At 41.6% G+C, this 16,913-nt stretch overlaps 1 protein-coding gene and 1 long non-coding RNA gene across 3 annotated transcripts in view; one reads left to right on the forward strand and one right to left on the reverse strand.

Moving 5' to 3' along the window:
* Nucleotides 1-16,913, forward strand: part of LOC133096762 (uncharacterized) — a 106,576-nt gene that overhangs the window by 88,799 nt on the left and 864 nt on the right. For both annotated transcript variants that reach the window (XR_009701819.1, XR_009701820.1), the window contains 2 exons: nucleotides 7,783-7,925; nucleotides 8,344-8,507. This is a non-coding gene — a long non-coding RNA (uncharacterized LOC133096762). The remainder of the gene's footprint in view (nucleotides 1-7,782; nucleotides 7,926-8,343; nucleotides 8,508-16,913) is intronic.
* The window catches only part of LHFPL3 (LHFPL tetraspan subfamily member 3), a 550,740-nt gene continuing 535,440 nt past the window's right edge, over nucleotides 1,614-16,913 (reverse strand). Inside the window, exon 3 of the mRNA XM_061198458.1 lies at nucleotides 1,614-1,982. Within this exon, the coding sequence (XP_061054441.1) occupies nucleotides 1,954-1,982 (29 nt within the window). The 3' untranslated portion in view covers nucleotides 1,614-1,953. The remainder of the gene's footprint in view (nucleotides 1,983-16,913) is intronic.

Genomic DNA, 16,913 nt, shown 5'->3' on the forward strand with positions numbered 1-16,913 from the left:
ATTAGTGTTGTAGGACTCCCAGTGGAATCTGTAATTTACATGGATTAGAGAAAGCCAATACCTTCTATTTTCATTATAGATAAAGTAGAGAGGTACCTCCCTTTAAATCAAAAATGAATTCTTGAAAAGTTGTGTGTAATTAAATTTAGTAAGCAGGGTGTTTTGAATGCAGTGGGAGAGTTAATATTTAAAGCAACAAATAACTCCCAGAACGGCTAATACTTTAGAGATAATAAGTATTCCCCTAATTTGATTCTTTAGAAAATCCATATCTTTGTGAATTGAGTTTCACATATTTGACTGTATCTGTAATATACTTTTTAGCCATTTGAAACATAATCTCATTTATGGTGAAAAGATGTAGTACCAGAAACATTTGGCAAAACTAGGAGTGTGGTCCTAATAGAGACAGGGTAAGAGAAGACAACCATGATCTGTATCTTGCTTGATTCTTCTTGTATTATCCTCTGTCTGCTCTTCCAGTGATATATACTAATTGGATCTTAATTTTGAGTCTAAAAATGAAGGCATTCTACATGTTCATGTTTTCTGCTCAGGTATAGCGCATGGTTTGGCTTACACTGATTACCCGGCACGTACGTTTTAGCTTGTTTTCATTCTCAAGCAATTGGCTACTTCAATATTAAATATTTTTCTGTTGTTGCATATTGGCAGGATACGTGGTGAGGGTGATGGTGGGGGAAGCCTGGGAGCAAAAGATTGTTGAAGACAACTGATCATTTGTCACTACTTCTAAATGCCAACCAACTAAAAAACAATTGAGTTTTCTTGAAACCAACATTAGTAAACAAAAAGTCAACTTACTCCTATCAAGTTTCTTTGACCTGTATAAGTTTATATTCATTTATTTCTAAGGCTATTAAATTATTATTTATTTTGTTAGTACCACTTACTATCATTTAGAAATGGGTTTAATGGAATGGTGTTTTTTTAAAATAAAAATGAGTGCCTGTCAGTAAGGGAAAGAAAGGATATGGATTTCTGATGTTATGTATGGCAAAGAAATAGAAAAAAAGAAGGTATTTTAGATGCTATTTATAAAGTATATTAAATTCCTATGCATATATTAGGGAGAATTAGAAAAAGTGTTTATTTGATAGCAGCCTATACATTATACGTAAGCATCCAAGGTGAAAATGAGCTTTCTATATTTTTCAGAGTTCCTTGATGCTGTTTCCTGAAAGATAGGGAAATCTACGTTGCTCGGGAAACTATGATGTAAAGATGTACTTCCTGTAATATACAGCTTGATGGAGTAATAGTATATGTCAGAAACACTTTCTCAGTAATAACGTGTACAGACAGATTAAACTGAACACAGACTTGGTAAAAAGTTTGAAGCGTTACATCTCTTAACCGAGTGGTTTTAACTAATTACACAGTGACATAAATGAACGGCAGACATGGGAACCAAAGGTCATGGCTCCTATGAAAACATTCACAGGCATTTTCTAAGATGCTTCCTCCATAACTGATGCTTGATCAGCTTCTTGGCTATTGAAATAGGAATAATTTAGGATGGACTGCCTTTTTTAAAATAATCTTTAAAGGTTAAAGCTTTTTGTTTTCTGTTTGATTAAAAAAGGACAGTTTACAAACTTCGGTACATATATATTTTACATATTAATTCTAGCACATTTATATTCCTTTTCCTTAAAATATTTCCTGAATGTGATTTCTCATGAATATTATCTGCTCTTATTCAATGATAGTTTCCAATGAGCTGGTGTTTAATCCATGATCACATCTCCTTCCAGAAAATCACTCCCATCTCTGCCGATCTAGATTTAGAAGGTGCTTTGACAGTGGATGCTTCACTCTCGCCCATATCCATCTTGGTACTCTGATCTCTCCCAAGCGTCTTCCTTCTCGATGTTGATGTACAAAAGCTGTTATTCAATTTGTTTAGCTGTTATCTGATTTGTTTTGTGCTCATTCTAGAGAATATTGGCTTAGCAGAACTGCAGAAGGGGGTAAGGGGTAGGGAAGAGAAAGACAAAAGAGAGAAAGAAGAAATGCATCATTTTCTGTCCTCAAGATTTTTGTGCATATTTGCCATGGAAAAACCACACCAACAAATGGTTCCAATGCACTTTAGATTTGTTATCAAAAAAGACTGAAAAGTTTGAGGTTCCTGGTCCATTAAACAAACAGCACAGTCTTCCTGGTGAGGGGATCCCCTGATAACCCAGACATGCATATTCCCTATGTGTGGGTGAAGATTACAGGCTGCTTTGAAAGAGCAAGGAAGAAGGCAAAATGATCCCAAGCATCACTGATTTTTCTGCCTGGCATAGAAAATGTCTCCTTGAGTATTTTCCTTTTCCTTCCAAGTTTTACTTTATTATCCAATCAACATTATAATAGCTACAAAAAGAATGATTATAAAGATGAATCATCCATGATCCAATCACCTTGAGACATGAACGGTTTTCTTCCCATGTCTCTTTCTATTTCTTATCTAAATGTGCACTTATTTGGTATAGTAGGAATCACAGTATAGATGACATTTTAAACATTATATTAAAAACATTACATTTCCTGCGTTTGCACTCTGCATCATCAGCATCAGTTTCTCATGATTGCATAATATTCCATTCCATTCTTATTCCTCTCCAGTCCAGCCTCAATATTACATTCTCAATGATTTCACAAATGTCAGATATGTAGGTAGGTTTCTGTTTCTTTTGTTATTATCAATAATGAATATCTTTGCATATAAAAGTATGTGTTCTCTTAAATTCTTTCTTTAGGACAAATGCTCAGGGGATGGCTGCTTTTCCTTTTCTCCAACATATTAGTGACTTTGCCTATATTGATAGAGACCACAAACAGTATGATCGACTCCATTCTTTGGATGATTTTCATAGACTTTGGCACTGTTAACCAGGGCTTAAGGGCATGTTATATATTGTGAAGATCGCTCAGTGCACCTAGCTGGCCAGCTTGGGGCTGAAAGAAAACAGCCTGTTGGGTTTTGCGTCACAGAGCACTTAGAAACACAAATTATAATAAAACAATTGGCTCATTATTCAGTTTTAGTCCTCGTTTCACATCTCAAGATAAGATTATGCTTTTTGAATAAGTGCTAGGGAAACCTCTGAAAGATTCTGTCGTTGTTTCTAGAATTTATCCCCTTGTTGTTTTCCAACATGCTTTAAAAAATTTTAATGCACTTTATGATTTTTAACGAACTTCTCTCAGTGAGAGAAGTTGCTTTAATGTACCCAGACTACACAGGGGATAATTGAAATATGATCATGTAATAATGATGATTAGTCTGTAATGATTCTGTGAGCTTGAATCACGCTGGCAGAGTGAGTTCTTCAGATAAGCAACATAAGCAAGCCATCCGTGGATCTTACACAGTGCTACAGGCACTTCTGAACTTTGTGTGGCCTCTGTTGCCGTGTCATGGAGGTGCTCTTGCTCGATGGAATCCAAAGTTGGGCTTGTGAGTCCATGATTCCACTACTCCAGCATAATTCACTCACTCTGCATAATTTTCTATTTAAAATCCACAAAGCTGCATGCCTGGGTTTTCAAGTAAGATTTGTGAAAGGTGCTAGTGGGGGAGGGGGAGGGGGAGGGGGAGGAGGAGTGGGGTTGTAAGTGTAGGAAGGAGAACAGGGAAATGGGCGATGAAAAGTGGCCGTGCGTGTGGAAGAGAAGGTAGTCCCGGGAAGTGCACTTCTCAGGACTATACCTGTGTGATGTAGGGCAAGAGGGAGGCCAGAGGGAGTCCCCATTGTCTTGAGGTTTGCAAATGAATAGACCCCTGATTTCATGATAGAAAAGCCTGACGTGGTGTGAACCATTTGTTAGCATCTCGGAAACAGAGACTCCGGCTTTCTCTTTCCCCAGCTCTAAGCTGCCTGATTTGGCTTTATAACATCCCATTGGGCTGGGAAGAGAGCAAACAGGGGTGGAAGAGCTTTAGATCAGGGCTTTAGTTCTGACACCCAAGCCTGGGGAGAAGGGAGCTTCCTACAGGGTAGGCACCTCCCTGGGAAGATCCTGAGCCTTCTTGTAGGAAGGGAACCTCTGTGGCCAGTCTCACAGGGTTTCCTGTTTATGCCCCACCATCTCGGCCCATGGCGGAGGGGCAGACCAGGACAAGTCATTCATCACCAACCCTTCCCGGATCTGCTTTGGTCTTGGGTCACGGGTAGCCTCCGTGTAGCCAAATGCCTCACTGGATCCCTCGCTGTCATCTCACCATCGATTACTCAGCCCTTCCTTCTTAAAGTTCTCTTCTTTGTTGACCACTGCCCACATTGGGACCATACTCCCCACCCCCAGTACTGACCTTGGGTGGGGAGCTGAGGAGTGAATGGGAAAACAGAGAGTGAAGACTGCAAGCCAGGCCTGGACTAGGGGAGGCAAGTGGGACTGCTCGGGTGTGAGATTTAAGGAGGCGCTCACTCTCAGGGTCGTGCCAATGCAGGGCGAGGGCCTCCTTAAATTCTGCGTGCCAGGCTCCTCATCTGCCTCACCCTAGCCCCAGTCCTGCTGCGAGCAGGGGCTGCACTGTAGGAGGCCTCCTGGGAAAGCTGGCTGGGCTGGGGTTACTCAGACACGGCTCCCACCGTGTATTCTTCCTTCCTAGTGCGTGACGCCACCACGCAACAGGAACCCTGGGGCATGCGAGAATTCTGCAGCCTGTGCTAGGCTAAAAGAAACAGCACCTGTGCTCCAGGGTTGATCAGAACACCAACACTCCTTATACAATACCAGGACAACACTTTGCCAAAGGAGTACAATTAGAATTCTACAGCAATCACTTAAATGGCCTGCACAAAGCATTTTCCACCTGAAAGCTTGGAAGGGGCTAGCCCTTCAAACACACGTGTGAAGCCAGCAGGTGGAATAGGATAAAGGGCAGGGTTTCCCTCTCCAGATGTTACTGTCACTCCTTCTGCCTAATAATTCTGAGACACCAGGGCCGTTTGCAGAATTTGGTGGCAGCATTAGCATGGTTACACTGTGATCTTCGCTTTGTAAAACATTCTGCTTTTTTCAAAACTTTTGCTAACATTTCCCACGCACCATGGATGTTGCATAGCTCAGGGGAGGCGATTTAAAAGCTGTCATCTTCTCCCAGGTTTGTACAGAGCAGGGCTGAATAAATAAGTCATTCAATGCTGCTGTGGATCTTTGTTCGGCCGGGTTTGTCCTTGTAACACGTCATGGGCTCCGAGTCGCCCATGTTTCATTTCCAAAGGGCTCTTTGCAAACCCTTTACGAAGCTGTCATTTGAATCGCTGCTCATGAGAGCAGCATTTATAACGGCCACATTGTCCAGGCTTTCTAAATGCTGTGGTGTCGTTGAATTTTCTATGTGTTTGCCGGCTTTGAAAGGTCTCCTGTGATCTGCTTCTGCGTATTGTTCCTATCCGACCTATTCAGTTAGGGCTTGGAGCTCCCACTGTCAGGAGAGCTGAGGGGCAGGCACTGTCTAAGTGAGAAAAATGCTTCGTGGGGGTGGTCAGGCTTTTAGCAGAATAGCTTGCTGAATCTTTGTTGTGAAAATGAGTAAGGGCGGAATTCCAGGCCATTTTTTCTCATCGGCTATACAAGCTTAGTCATTTTCTCTCACTCTATTGTTTCAAACTGTGCCCACCTCTGATAGTGCCTTCTGACACCCTTCATCTCTGGGAGGTTGAATACAGTCCCCTGGAAATAACACCTCACCATCTACACCCTCAGGTGGTGTAGACAGGATCTGCCCCACAGCGGGTGTGGCAGGGTAGAGCTGGCTGCAGATTCTCTGCCTTTCCTCTCCTTGAGAGATGGGGTCTATGCTCCCCTCCCCTTCAATCTGGGCTTTAAGAGTACTGGTGGTTTATTTTTTAATGTGGTAAAAGAAAAACACATAAAATATAATTTACCGGGGCTTCCCTGGTGGTGCAGTGGTTGAGAATCCGCCTGCCAACGCAGGGGACACGGGTTCGAGCCCTGGTCTGGGAAGATCCCACATGCCGCGGAGCAACTGGGCCCGTGAGCCACAACTACTGAGCCTGCGCGTCTGGAGCCTGTGCTCCTCAACAAGAGAGGCCGCGATAGTGAGAGGCCCGCGCACCGCGATGAAGAGTGGCCCCCGCTTGCCGCAACTAGAGAGAGCCCTCGCACAGAAACGAAGACCCAACACAGCCAAAAATAAATAAATAAATTTATAAAAAAAAAAAAATACAATTTACCATCTCAACCATTTTGAAGTTTACAGTCCAGTAGTGTTCAGTATATTCACATCGTTGTGAAATGGATCTCCAGGACTTTCCATCTTGCAAATCTGAAATTCCATACCCATTACACAACATCCCCCTTTCTCTTGGTAACATACCCCCATCCCTTAGTAACCACCATTCTGCTTTCTGTTTCTATGAATTTGATGCCTTTAGATAGCTCCTTTAAGTGGAATCATGCAGTATTTGTCTTTTTGCAACTGGTATATTTTACTTAGCATAATGTCCTCAAGGTTCATCCATGTTGTAACCTGTGACAGGATTTCCTTCCTTCTTAAGGTGGAATAATATTCCATTATATGTATGTACCACACTGAGTTTATCCATTCATCTGCTGATGGACATCTGGGCTGCTTCCACCTCTTGGGTATTGTGCATAGTGCTGCTATGACGTGGGTGTGCAAATACCTCCTCAGGACCCTGCTTTCAATGCTTCTGGATATATACCCAGAAGTGGGATTGCTGGATCACATGGTAGTTCTGTTTTTAATTTTTTGAGGAACCTCCATACTGTTTTCTATTGCACCATTTTACAGTCCCACCTACGGTGCACAAAGTTTCCAATTTCTTCACATCTCTCTGACACTTATTATTTTCTGCTTTTTTGAGACTAGCCATCCTGATGGGTGTGAGGTGATATCTCACTGTGGTTTTGATTTGCATTTCTCTGATGATTAGTGATGTTGAGAACCTTTAGAGAACTGGCAGTTTCTGATTCCCCTGCTGGAGTGACCACATGGAGAGGCCTTGGTAGTATGTGGAGAGGGAGAATGGCCTGGCTGAGCCCACCCTCCCAGCCATTCCTGCAAGGGCCCCGCCTATGCATGAAGCCTTCTTGGACCCTCCATACTACTGATCTACCTGCCAAATGCCACAAAGTGACCCTAGTTGATGCTACATGGAGGAGAAGAACTGCTCAGCTAAACCCTTCCCGAATTCCTGATCCACACAATTGTGACAAATAATAAAACTGCTTGTTAGTAGCCATCCTAATGGGTGTGAGTTTTTTCAACAAAACTTTGACAAAGTTTTAAGCCACTAAATTTTGGGATAGTTTGTCATGCAGCAAGAGATAACTGGAACAGTGGGCAGATGCCCTTTCTCTGCCTGTGGTTTGGATTTGCTGCATTAAATATACTGTAAATGACATGAACAGCTAGACAGCTGGCACAATGCTCACAGGTCAGGAAGAGTGCGCCATCTTTGACTTGTGCGTTCCTTCCTGACCCATAATTTCTAGAGCAGCAATACCTGAAACCCCGTCCTCCACCTACTGGTCTATCCATAGCCTCTCTTTGGGCAATCATTGGTTTCTCCCTCAGGTGGTCTAACTGTAGGGCATTAGGATCTGTGCTGAAAATAAATGCATGCTCACAACATACTTTTGGGCTGAACTAAGGCCTAACACTGATTTTGTTGCAGGTTGATTAACACCAGCACTATAGGTGATGAGAAGGTCTGAATTCGTTGTGATTGCACGTATCGATATATGCCCATTGCTCATCTTTACTTGCAGGCCACCCTCCCACTCATCAATCCCCATCAGCACGCTCTCTGGCCCCTGACTGCAGTGATGCAAGAAAACAGTGAGATAGGAAGCTACACACCAGTTACCAGCCCTTCGATATTCTCTAATGCCTTTTTACACCAACCAGAAAGGTAACACCAGTACTTCTTTCTGGGCTTTATAATTCAGCTTGCATCCAAATTCTTAGTTGCTTGCAGCCTGGACTTTTCAATGGGCCTGGCTGTGACTGTACCTGCTAGGTGGAATCTATAGTTTCACGGCTAGTGCCAGAAGCAGAGGGATGGGGAGTGGGGAGAAAAGGAAAGGAGCACGAAGTATTATAATCTTTGGCTCTTTTCACGTAGGACCAGTGACTATGTTTACATTTTTAGGACAGAAAGCAAGATATAAAATAGAAATAACTTACTCCTGAAGACTTCCACCACCCTACCTGTCATAGTTCATTTTGGTTTCTTTCTATCATATTTCGGTTTATTTGCTTCATAGCACTACGCATGATCTGTAACTATCTCATGTATTTTCTTCCTTTCTGCCTTTCTCCCCCATGAGAATGTGAGCTCCAGGCCATCAGCACCTCCTTGTCTTGCTCATGAGTGCACCGCCAGCTCCCAGTCCTGAGCCTGATGGCAGGTGATCAACAAATACTTGCTGAACGAATGGAAGAATTAAGAAACAGAAGAGCATCTCCCTCTCCCCTGCCAATAATCCACTAGGTCAGTGCTTCTCACACTTCAATAAGTTTAAGAATTGCCCAGGTAGCTTGTTAAATGTGCAGATTTTGATTCAGCAAGTCGGGGTGAAGCCTGGGAATCTGCATTTCTAACGATCTCCCAGGTGATGCTGCTGCTGGTCCCACACTCTAAGATGCAAGGCCCTGGAATGAGCTCCCTGAGGAGAGACTGTGTCCTATTCATCTTTGTGCTCTCAGCTCAATGATGTGCTTGGTATATAATAAGTGCTCAAAAGTTGTTTGTTGAATAATGGCTGAAACCAGCCAGTCACAGGAATCTATGAAAAACCCAGCAAAGCAAATCTTGAGAGACTGGTGGAGGTACTCAGTGACCTGAAACCTCAATGTGGACTTTTTGGGGGCTTTCAATTCCTTCCACCTCCATTAAAGAGCTGGGCAGAGGGAGCCGAGGCGGGGGAGGGGTTCTCCCATCCTGAACCTACAAATAGAGATTTTAGCCCTTGGTTGTCACAATCATTTTTTAAAAACTATAAATAGAGAGGTAGCTAAGAAATGAAAAATGTACAACCTGAGACAGACCTAGTACATTTTCTTTTTCCTTTCTTCACCTAGCTTTTTAGCCTTTATATTCTCTGCCTTTCTTTATCTCTCTTTTTCTTTCTGTCTGTCTCTTCCAACTTCATCTCCATCTGACATACTGATTTGAACACAGGAGAGTTGGAGGATAACTGCTCGAACTGTTTTTCTGACTCCTCACGCAAAGCTTTGCTGAGATGGGGCAGAAAATGGCCTAAGGATCAGGTCCTGGTGACCTTGCACTATTCCTGTGTGCAAGGGACAATTCACCCTTGACATCAGGCACAACACTATCTCATATGAACTTTCCTAGAAAATAAATAATTCATGAGGAGGAATTTCGATTGTTAATTCATGAACATCTCTTTTGTCTTCTTCCTCCCCTTGTCCCCCTGAAGGAATACTGTAGAATCTATTAAAAGCAAGGAAACAGGCACAATTACTGGTAGGCTCCCCCCAGCATGTTGAGAATAGAAAGTGGGTGCTGACTTATCAATCCTAACAATATTCACCGTCCAGTTTTTTTTTTTTTTTAAAACATCTTTATTGAAGTATAATTGCTTTACAATGGTGTGTTAGTTTCTGCTTTATAACAAAGTGAATCAGTTATACATATACATATGTTCCCATATCTCTTCCCTCTTGCATCTCCCTCCCTCCCACCCTCCCTATCCCACCCCTCTAGGTGGTCACAAAGCACCGAGCTGATCTCCCTGTGCTATGCGGCTGCTTCCCACTAGCTAGCTATTTTACATTTGGTAGTGTATATATGTCCATGACACTCTCTCACCCTGTCACATCTCACCCTTCCCCCTCCCCATATCCTCAACACCGTCCAGTTTTAACAGGAAGCCATTCCGCACTTTACACAGGTTGAAAGGCTTTTTAATAATGAAGTCCAAAGACACGCCCGTCGGAGGGGGAGAGTGTAGTACCCTCGTTCTTAGTGTATTTCACGAGAACTCATAGATTGGGTGTCAATCTTACTACATCATCCCTGCCTTAGTGACTTCTAAGCACTCTTCCGTGCATAGAAATTACAAATTTTTCATAATTGTGTTGCCTTTGCATTTCATGAACTATCCTGAAAACATGTGTGTAATGGGTTATATCTGCTCGGCCCTACAAGAATGTGTAACTTCATTCTGTCTTTGCAGATTGCCTGTGATGTGCAACACATTCTGGTTTAATGCTTATTCAATAATAAAACTCTTTTCCTTTTCTACTACTTTTATGGAGAGATTTTCTGGGTTGGGGGAAGATTTTGTTTTTAATCATATTACCCGGACAATGTATATTGATATATCTCTATTTGTGCATCTAAATGCTTTCTTTAACGCCTGTCCTCTTTTAGGACAGAATTTACAGTAAGGAAGGAAATGTCTTTTGAAAATTTCTCAGAGAGTGCTAGAATCAGTTTTATTAAAAAGGGCTTTACTAACAATTACCTATTAAAGCCCAAATGATGCTCCCCTTTCTTCTTTCTAACTACTCTACAAGCTTCTATGAAATTATGGTAAGGCACAACTCTCTAAAATCATAAACTCATCCTCTCCTTCAGGAAGCGATGAGGCTTTTGTTTCTTAGGATGTGGACCTATGGTCTTGAGTGAGTCTTTAGCAGACAGAGTTCAAGATCATGAGGCTTCACATGCGTTTATTACCACAAATTTAACAGTCTTGATCCTAATTATCCATATGGGTGTTGGTTGTAATGAAATAAGACATTCAGGTATGATGTATGCTTCCTCTCTAGACCAAAGGGAAGTGGACCACAGAGTCCATAAGGCAGTTTATAATCAAGATCTAATTCACACACACACACACACACACACACACACACAGTAGCCCCTGTCAGAGGAGAAATCAAAAACTAATGCATTTGCAACATGGATGGATGTGGAGGGCATTATGTTAAGTGAAGTAAGTCAGACAGAGAAAGACAAATACTGTACGATATCACTTATATGTGGAATCTAAAAAATACAACAAAGTAGTGAATATAACAAAAAAGAAGCAGACTCACAGACACAGAGAACAAGCCAGTGGTTGCCAGTGGGGGGTGGTAGTGCCATATAGGGGTGGAGGAGTGGGAGGTACAATCTACCGGGTATAAGACAGGCTCAAGGATGTGTTGTACAACACAGGGAATATAGCCAATATTTTGTAATAACTGTAAATGGAAAGTAACCTTTAGAAATTGTATATATATAAAAAAAGACCTAATGCGTTTAGCAAATGTGTAATCCATCACTGATTGGCTGACATCAGTTAGCCACAAATGACATAGCGGTACGGGAGGGACAGAGAACAGCTGAATTGCAGAACATTAGAGCTTTTTAAAATGCAGAAAGGAGTGGACTGCTCTTCAGCATAGAACTTTGTAGAGGTGACCCTTTGCTGTCAGATAAATCCATGTGCTCAGCACTGCCCAGGAGGCCTCCCGTGGCCTCACCACCACAGCCTCTCCTCATGGGTTCCCCACTTCAGACTGTGCTCTGGTCTCCTGAATGTGACCTGCGGGTCTCAGAAGGAACCCTCCAGGCCTCTGCCCCTTCTGCCGAAATGCCCTTCCTCCAGTTCTCTAAGTGCCGAATCCCTCTCATGTCTCACATCTCATCTCAAGACGCTAGTCCTATAGGATTAGGGCCCCACCCTTATGACCTCATTTAACCTTAATTACCTCCTGAAAGGCCATATCTCCAAATACAGTCATACTGGGGGTTAAGGCTTCCACGTAGGAATCTGGGGGGATACAAGTCAGTCCATAACAATGCCTAAGGCTCCTTTCAAGAAACATCTGAGATTTGTTGAGCATCTGCTGTGCACTGGGTGCCTGGGACACAGGGGACTATCAGAAGCAGCCCTTGCGCTCACAGAGCTGTCTAGCAGGACTAGGCAGGCTGGGTTAATGGATGACTGCTGCAAAATGGGGACCAAAAGAGAGAAGGGACGGGTCAGAAAATGCCAGGAGAAAGAAAAGAAAGTGACACCAGGTGTGTGCTTGCATGTAAAAAATGCCATGTGAGGACACAGAAAGAAGACGGCCATCTGCAAACCAAGGGGAGAGGCTTCAGGAGAAATCAAACCTGCCCACATCTTGATCTTAGACTTCCAGCCTCCAGAACTGTGAGAAAATATACTTTTGTTTAAGCCACCCAGTCTGTGGTATTTTGTTAAGGCAGTCCTAACAGACTAAGACAGGTGTCAACAAGGCTAACCTCCGCCCCTCCCCACCCTTATTTTTTTTTTTTTTTTTTGCAGGTAAGCACTCTGAGACCTAGAGAAATGAAATTGCCCAAAGTCATCCAGCTAGTTAGCTGAAGACTTGAATTAGCCTTCTTCTGACCTGGAGTGATGTTCTTTCTCCACTAGTTTTTCATTTTTTCTCCCCAGTGAAACACTTTTTTCAAGTGAATCTTTTAGGAATTCCAGTTCTACACATGAAACAGAACTCAGTGCAGCTGCCCCAATCAAGGGCCCAGAACCCCACTCTGCCCAATCTTTCCCCTCTTCCCCTGTCCCTCCTCTATATCACACCTCTGCAGATCTCCAAGGATTCATGGAATCTAGTGTGAAAAGAACTGCTGTACCCCACGCTGCCTCCTCCATACAATATCACACATCTCTCAATTTGCCATGCTCTCTCACTGATGTAAGGCACTAGAAACCTGTTCTGAAGTAGGAAAGCCAACTGGGCCAGTAGAAGATAAGACAAGGCAGCCAGAGGATGGATGACTAGGATTTCTGAGATGGAAAGGTCACTGCAGTTGATTTGGCTCTGTCCTGGGGAGATGGTAAAGACCTCAACAAGTACAGTAGAATCATTCAGAAACCAGGTGTGCCCCTACCCTGGTCTGGGACTCATTTTCTAAGCAAGCAAATATCCAAAACATACACATGGCTTCATTCCAAGGTGTACTGATGTTACAGCAAAGGCACTTTGCTGATGACCGGGGGAGAAAATCCCATGGCCTTGGGGATCCCTGCCGCAGGAACCGGGCTTTGTGAATGCTATATGGCCAAGGGCAGTGCCTCCTCTGGACCTTCTTGGATCTCAGTCACCTGGGTATTTGTGAATATGCAGATTCCAGAATCCCAGGTAGACCTACTGAGGCAGTATCAAGCCCCCCATGTGTACATTCAAATTTAAGATGGTTAGCACTTGGACTTTGGAATCAGAGGAAAGTTTGAATCCTGGGTTGTCCACTTCCTAGATGTGGCCAAGTCATTTTACTTGCTATAGCTTTGGCTTTCTCATCTGTAAAGTGGACATAATACCTATTTTACAAGTTTGTTTTGAGAAATCAAGGTCAGCATTAAACCCTCATCCTCCCCGGGAGAGAGAGAGAGAGAAGAGAGGAAATAGAGTCGAACTGAGAAAAGCAGTTTCTAAGACTTCCCTGTGAAGTTTCTCCTATTTTGACAAATAATAAAAGAAATCCACATAGTTTCTTAGTGCTTATTTGGAATTAAGCACTTTAAAATAACCCTCGAGGGTTTTATAGGCACTAAGGATAACATGCAAGTGCTGGAAATACAACTCCATTGGGGTAAGCATTTGGCTGGAAGGAGGAGGGAAGGAGGCAACAGACTTAACCCCTGGAGAGGTCTGTTTGCTATTTTATGGACGTGTTCATACCCTGAGTCATACCCCAGTCAGAACATCTCCCCGAAAAGCTTAGAAATCAGCTGTGGTCCTTGTTCTCAGTAAGACTATTGGCTGGGATTTTAAGGTTTCTCTATGATGATAAAAGCTACCTTATCCATTCATCCGATGATGGACACCTAGGTTGCTTCCATGTCCTGGCTATTGTAAACAGAGCTGCAATGAATATTTTGGTACATGACTCTTTCTGAATTATGGTTTTCTCAGGGAATATGCCCAGTAGTGGGATTGCTGGGTCATATGGTAGTTCTATTTTTAGTTTTTTAAGGAACCTCCATACTGTTCTCCATAGTGGCTGTATCAATTTACATTCCCACCAACAGTGCAAGAGGGTAAGAACCTAGTGGCAAGATGGGAATAAAGACACAGACCTACTAGAGAATGGACTTGAGGATATGGGGAGGGGGAGGGGTGAGATGTGACAGGGTGAGAGAGTGTCATGGACATATATACACTACCAAATGTAAAATAGATAACTGGTGGGAAGCAGCCGCATAGCACAGGGAGATCAGCTCGGTGCTTTGTGACCACCTAGAGGGGTGGGATAGGGAGGGTGGGAGGGAGGGAGATGCAAGAGGGAAGAGATATGGCAACATATGTATATGTGTAACTGATTCACTTTGTTGTAGAGCGGAAGCTAGCACACCATTGTGAAGCAATTATACTTCAATAAAGATGTTTAAAAAAAAAAAAAAAAAAAAAAAAAAGCTACCTTAATTGAACACTAACTGTATGCCAGGCATGTACTAAGTGCTTTACATCCATTATGCTGTTCAATCCCCACAAATACCCCTGTGGCAGGTAATATCATTAATTCCATTTTACTAGTAAGAAAACGAATTCAATGGTTATGACTTTGAGTAGTATATACCAATAAAGATAACAAAGAGCAAAGGCAAACAAGATACAGCTCCGTTTTCTCGACCATTCTACTTTGATATTACTTCCCCAGACATGTCTGAGTCTTGAGACAGTCTTGCCTATCACTCTACTCCTTTCTCTGATCTGCACAGATGAGACTGGGGTCTCAGTTAATACCAGGTTGTGAGTGTAAAGTCCAATGAATGGCATTTAATAAATGTTCGTAAAAAATGCTCTGAATATACTATTATAACAACAGAACAAAGTTGTACACATAAGATTGTTTATTATAGCAAAAAATTGAAAGTAAGTGTAATGCCACAATAGGAGATTGGATAAATAAATTGTGGTACTTTCCTACAACCATTTAAAGTGAATGTAGACTGACAAAGCAATCTTGAGAAAGAACAGAGCTGGATGTATCACGCTCCCTTACTTCAGACTATACTACAAAGCTACAGTAATCAAACAGCATGGTACTGGCACAAAAACAGAAATATAGATCAATGGTACAGGATGAAAGCCCAGATATAAACCCATGCACTTATGGTCAATTAATCTACAACCAAGGAGGCAAGAATATACAATGGGGAAAAGACAATTTCTTCAATAAGTGGTGCTGGGAAAACTGGACAGCTACATGTAAAGGAATAAAATTAGAACATTTCCTCACACCATATACAAAAATTAACTCAGAATGGGTTAAGGGCCTAAATAGAAGACTGGAAACCATAAAACTCCTAGAAGAAAACATAGGCAGAACACTCTTCCACATAAATTGTAGCAATATTTTTTTGGATCTGTCACCTAAGGCAAAGGAAACAAAAGCAAATATAAACAAATGGAACCAAATTAAACTTAAAAGCTTTTGCACAGCAAAGGAAACCACTGACAAAATGAAAGACAACCTACTGAATGGGAGAAAATAATTGCAAATGATATGACCAATAAGGAGTTAATATCCAACATATATAAAGAGCTCATACAACTCAATACCCAAAAAACAAACCACTCGATTAAAAAATGGGCAGAAGTCTTGAATAGACAGTTTTCCAAAGAAGACATGACGAGCAGGCACATGAAAAGATGCCCCAAATCACGAAGCATCAGAGAAATGCAAATCGAAACCACAATGAGATAATCACCTCACACCTGCCAGAAATGGCTATCATCAAAAAGACCACAGATAGCTAATGTTGGCAAGGATGTGGAGAAAAGGGAACTCTTGTATATTGTTGGTAGGAATGTAAATTGGTGTAGTCACTATGAAAAACAGTATGGAAGTTCCTCAAAAAACTAAAAATAGAACTACCATATGATCTAGCAATTCCACTCCTAGGTATGTATCTGAAGAAAATGAAAACACTAATTCAAAAAGATACATACACCTCAATGTTCATAGCAGCATTATTTACAATAGCTAAGATATGGAAGCACCCTAAGTGTCCATCAATAGATGAATGGATAAAGAAGAAGTGGTATAGACATACAATGGAATACTACTCAGCCACAAAAAGAATGAAATTTTGCCATTTGCAACACCATGGATGGACCTGGAGGGTATTATGTTAAGTGAAATGAGTCAGACAGAGAAAGACAAATACTCTATGTTATCACTTATATGTGGAATCTAAAAAATAAAACAAACTAGTGAATATGACAAAAAAGCAGCAGACTCACAGAAATAGAGAACAAACTAGTGGTTGCCTGTGGAGAGAGGGAAGGGAGGAGGGGCAAGATAGGGATAGGGAGTAAGAGGTAAAAACTACTGTGTATAAAATAAGTAAGCTACAAGGACATACTGTACAGCACAGGGAATGTAGCCAATATTTTATAATAACTTTAAATGGAGTATAATCTATAAAAATTTTGAATCATTATGTTGTACACCTGAAATTAATATAATATTACAAATCAACCATGCCTCAATTAAAAAATTTAAGAAGTAAAACTAATGTAGATCTATATTAAATGAGTGATATCCATGACATATTAAATGAAAAAAGCAGGTTATTAAATAGCATGTACAGTGTGATTCCATTTGTGAAAATAAAACACATTCATATATGCATAGGAAAAAGAATGTGGAAGGATCTACCCCATAATGTGCTAATTAAGCTCTGAATGACAGATTTATGGTGTTTTTCACTTTCTGTATTGTCTGTTTTGTTTTGTTTTGTTTTTTACAGTGAGCTGAGCATACATTACTTTTATAATTAGAAAAAAATGTGCTATTATCATTTTGGAAATTAAATGCCTTGAAAAGAAAAGGAAATTGAGCATTCTACCATCTTCATAGTCTGCATGAATTTGTGTTTGTTTC

Source organism: Eubalaena glacialis, chromosome 8 (genome assembly GCF_028564815.1).
Source record: "Eubalaena glacialis isolate mEubGla1 chromosome 8, mEubGla1.1.hap2.+ XY, whole genome shotgun sequence".
Taxonomy (NCBI): domain Eukaryota; kingdom Metazoa; phylum Chordata; class Mammalia; order Artiodactyla; family Balaenidae; genus Eubalaena; species Eubalaena glacialis.